The sequence below is a fragment of the Leptodactylus fuscus genome, chromosome 8 (genome assembly GCF_031893055.1).
Source record: "Leptodactylus fuscus isolate aLepFus1 chromosome 8, aLepFus1.hap2, whole genome shotgun sequence".
NCBI classification, from domain to species: domain Eukaryota; kingdom Metazoa; phylum Chordata; class Amphibia; order Anura; family Leptodactylidae; genus Leptodactylus; species Leptodactylus fuscus.
In genome coordinates this window covers 17650187-17653417 of record NC_134272.1, presented here as the reverse complement: position 1 = coordinate 17653417, position 3231 = coordinate 17650187, and the positions used below count along the sequence as shown (strand labels likewise).

Below are 3231 nucleotides of genomic sequence, written 5' to 3'. Positions count from 1 at the left end.
GGTTCTGTAGACATCTATGTGCTTTTTCACACTACAGTAGGATCCTGAGCCTCTGCATGGTTGTTTATACCTGTCACTAACATCGACGTGCGAGGTTGAGTACACTTAAGTTATTTGCTTTTTACCCTGTAACTGGCCAAATAAGTCAAGTGTGCAGTGGTTCTCAGACATGTGTATGTTATACTGACTTACAGTATTGTTTCACTACCACAGTAGACTCCCCATGTGTGTTACATCAAGGTACAGTGTTCTACACCACTATACAGGCTCTCTGCAGCCAGGAAATAGCTTTTTTTTTTTTTTTTTTTTTTTTTAACACTATTCAACGCAAATTAATTTGGATAGAATCAAATCTTTTATGGGAAATCTGGATAAGCAGCCGAATCTAATTTTTCAAAAATTTACACATCTTTAATCAGAAGCAGAATATCAAACAGTTATACTAAAACATCGCCGGTGTCCCATAAACATCCTAATAAAGGAAAATTATAAATCCAATGGCTACAAATTTTGTAGACAAATGTTCTTCTCATGAGAGATTTTTTGATTTTTTTTTTATATAAATATTTACCACTATAAAAAAATTTATAAGAATAAAAAGTCTAAAACTTTGCATTTGTGCTTTAATTGCAATTAACATCACCAAATTTTACTGATGTTTATGTCCGGAGTTTCTCTTAAAAGAGCACATTCCCCTCAATAACCTCAGCAATGCAGATTGTACAGCGGCATTCTGTAGACTGTATATGATGGGATTTATCATGGGGATGATACTTGTATATACTACACTAAAGACAGTGTCCAGAACTTCAGAATATGGTGGTATGAAATATCCTATTAAGAGTGTCCCATAATACGTACTGATGATAGTGATGTGGGATGAGCAGGTGGAGAAGGATTTTTTTCGACTTTCTTGTGACGTCATCTTGAAGATGACAGAGAAAATATTAGCATAGGAAATGATGATGCAGATCAATGGAGTAACAGCTAATATTAAAGTTTCTATACCATTTAATATAAAAAACATTGGTGAGGTTGTGCAAGTCATCGTTGTCAGGGACTTGGCATCACAGAAGAACTGGTGGATGATGTTGGAGTGACAGGAGGACATGTACACAGCTGTTATTATATACACTAAAGAGTTTATAAAGGCGGCTGCCCAAATCCCAATAGTTATCAGGATACAATTTCTCTGATTCAATATCCGATGATAATGTAAGGGGAGACAGATAGCGACATATCGATCATAAGCCATAATGAATAGAAGAATTTCCTCTGCTGTCGCCACTGCTATAAGAAAATAGAACTGAGTATAACATTGTGAGAAGGAAACAATATGATCTCCGGACAATAACATGTACAGGAATTTAGGAACCGTGACCGATGTATAAAATATGTCTACAATGGATAAATTACAGATAAAGAGATACATTGGTTTATGTAACTGAACTTCCAGACATATGACTGTGATAATGGAGGAATTGATAAGGACTCCGACCAAATATATCAAGAAAAAGAAAGTGGAAACAAAAGGTTTATTCCTTTTCCCTCTAGAAAATGTCAAAATGTAAAAAAATGTAATTGACGTCTGATTCATCTTTAATAGATGTTTAGTATTCTAACGAAAATAACACACAATGTAGGATAGATTTTAGAATATAATTTATGAAATGTTTCAAAATGTGTCACAGAATAATGAATAGTGAAGGAGAAAGAAAACTTCTGTATGTTTTTATTAATAAAGTTATACATTTTGGCTGCATCTAGAAGAAAAAGATTCCAGAGAAGGAATGACAACCTTGAGACGGGGGACACTCCCATCCTCCCTCCATTATCTGTGTATCAGCTGCTATTTTTTAGGATAGATCAACAAGTTTTTTTTTAGTCTGGAGAAGACCTTAAAGGCTTCTAGAAAACATTAAGAAGGAGTTGGTGGTCTCCATTGATCTGGTAGTGGTCCTACGATAGATCTAGAAGAACCAATACCAGCAAATGGCGTGGATGCCAGAAGATCCCGCCATCAAGAGATAATAGGAAATTGCTATATGAACATTACATTTAGAATGTAGATTTCAGAAACCAGATTGTGGCAGAGAAGACAAGAGGAGACCAAACATTCCATAAATTCAGAGATATGGGAGAGACTAGAGATGGGTCAGTAGACAGCAGTGCAGGACTGGTGAAGAGATGTTTTTCCGTCAATGATGGGATTATAACAGAAGGTTTACAAGGAGGGAAAAATACCAAAAGAAAGAGTTGTGGAGAAGACTGGATGAAATCTGAGAAAGTATGCAGAAGAGAATAGCCTAGACATGTCTTCTGTTACTGAATCAAATGCTAGAAGTGGAAGGAGGAAATAGTTTTTAAGTTCAAGTTGTTCTGGATTATGTAATGGTCAGCATGTGTGTCATCAAACTGGTTTGGCTTTGGCCTAACAATGAGGGATTTGCCTAAGTGATCCCCTGGTTTTAAGCAGCGGATCCAGACAGTTAGAGACAGACACAAAAATCAGGTTCAAACTGTTTTTGCCATGAACGTGTATTTTGCAAAAAAACTGTCAGAAAAGAAACAAGCCTTAACTTCAGGCAAAAACAACAACAGAAATCCTGCTCGTCCGAGCTATTGACTAAACAAAGAAACTCTAACTGTACTGTCTGCAAAATAGGCAAAAACAAAGGCAATAGTTCACATTGGTCTCTCACCAGTTGTCAAAGTGTTAGGACAGAACCTGGCTCCTCTTCTCTCTCCAGGACCTGCCCAGGACTGAGGTCTTGACAACCTTTTATAGGCCTTTAATGAAGCCCAGTTCCCACATGAAGGCTCCTTCTTGCTGTAGGATAAGAAATAGTTATCCGAAAAAACATCTCACAGCTGAGGTTTTATTACAGACCTGTGTTGTGACCTCATTCACCATACATGAGGGAGGAATCTGGGGGAGATATAGCGACCCACCAGAACTTTACCTGTCACCTTCTCACACATTACATATATCACATTTAATAAATGAATACCTTTACACATTGGTCTAATACAGGTTAAATTCTGATTGGTAAAATAATGTAGTTGGATGTTATCAGGCCCAATATTCCCGAAATACCAAATATATTTTTTCAAAAATTATGTAATTAAAATAAGTTTGTGATATTTGAGCCTGGTGTCATGATTATCCCCCAAATATACAGTATATATGTATATTTGTTATCCATTTCCTTTATCTGCACAGGATTCTTT

At 36.3% G+C, this 3231-nt stretch overlaps 1 protein-coding gene across 1 annotated transcript; it reads right to left on the bottom strand.

Moving 5' to 3' along the window:
- Window positions 1-649: 649 nt before the first annotated feature.
- Window positions 650-1255, bottom strand: LOC142217134 (olfactory receptor 1C1-like). Its single transcript, XM_075285324.1, has one exon. The coding sequence runs from the start codon at window positions 1253-1255 to the stop codon at window positions 650-652; it is 606 nt and encodes a 201-aa protein (XP_075141425.1).
- Between the last annotated feature and the right edge of the window lie 1976 nt (window positions 1256-3231).

Excerpts from the sequence above, each read along its gene's own strand:
- LOC142217134 (XM_075285324.1), bottom strand. The coding sequence starts at position 1,255 with ATGGCTTATGATCGATATGTCGCTATCTGTCTCCCCTTACATTATCAT.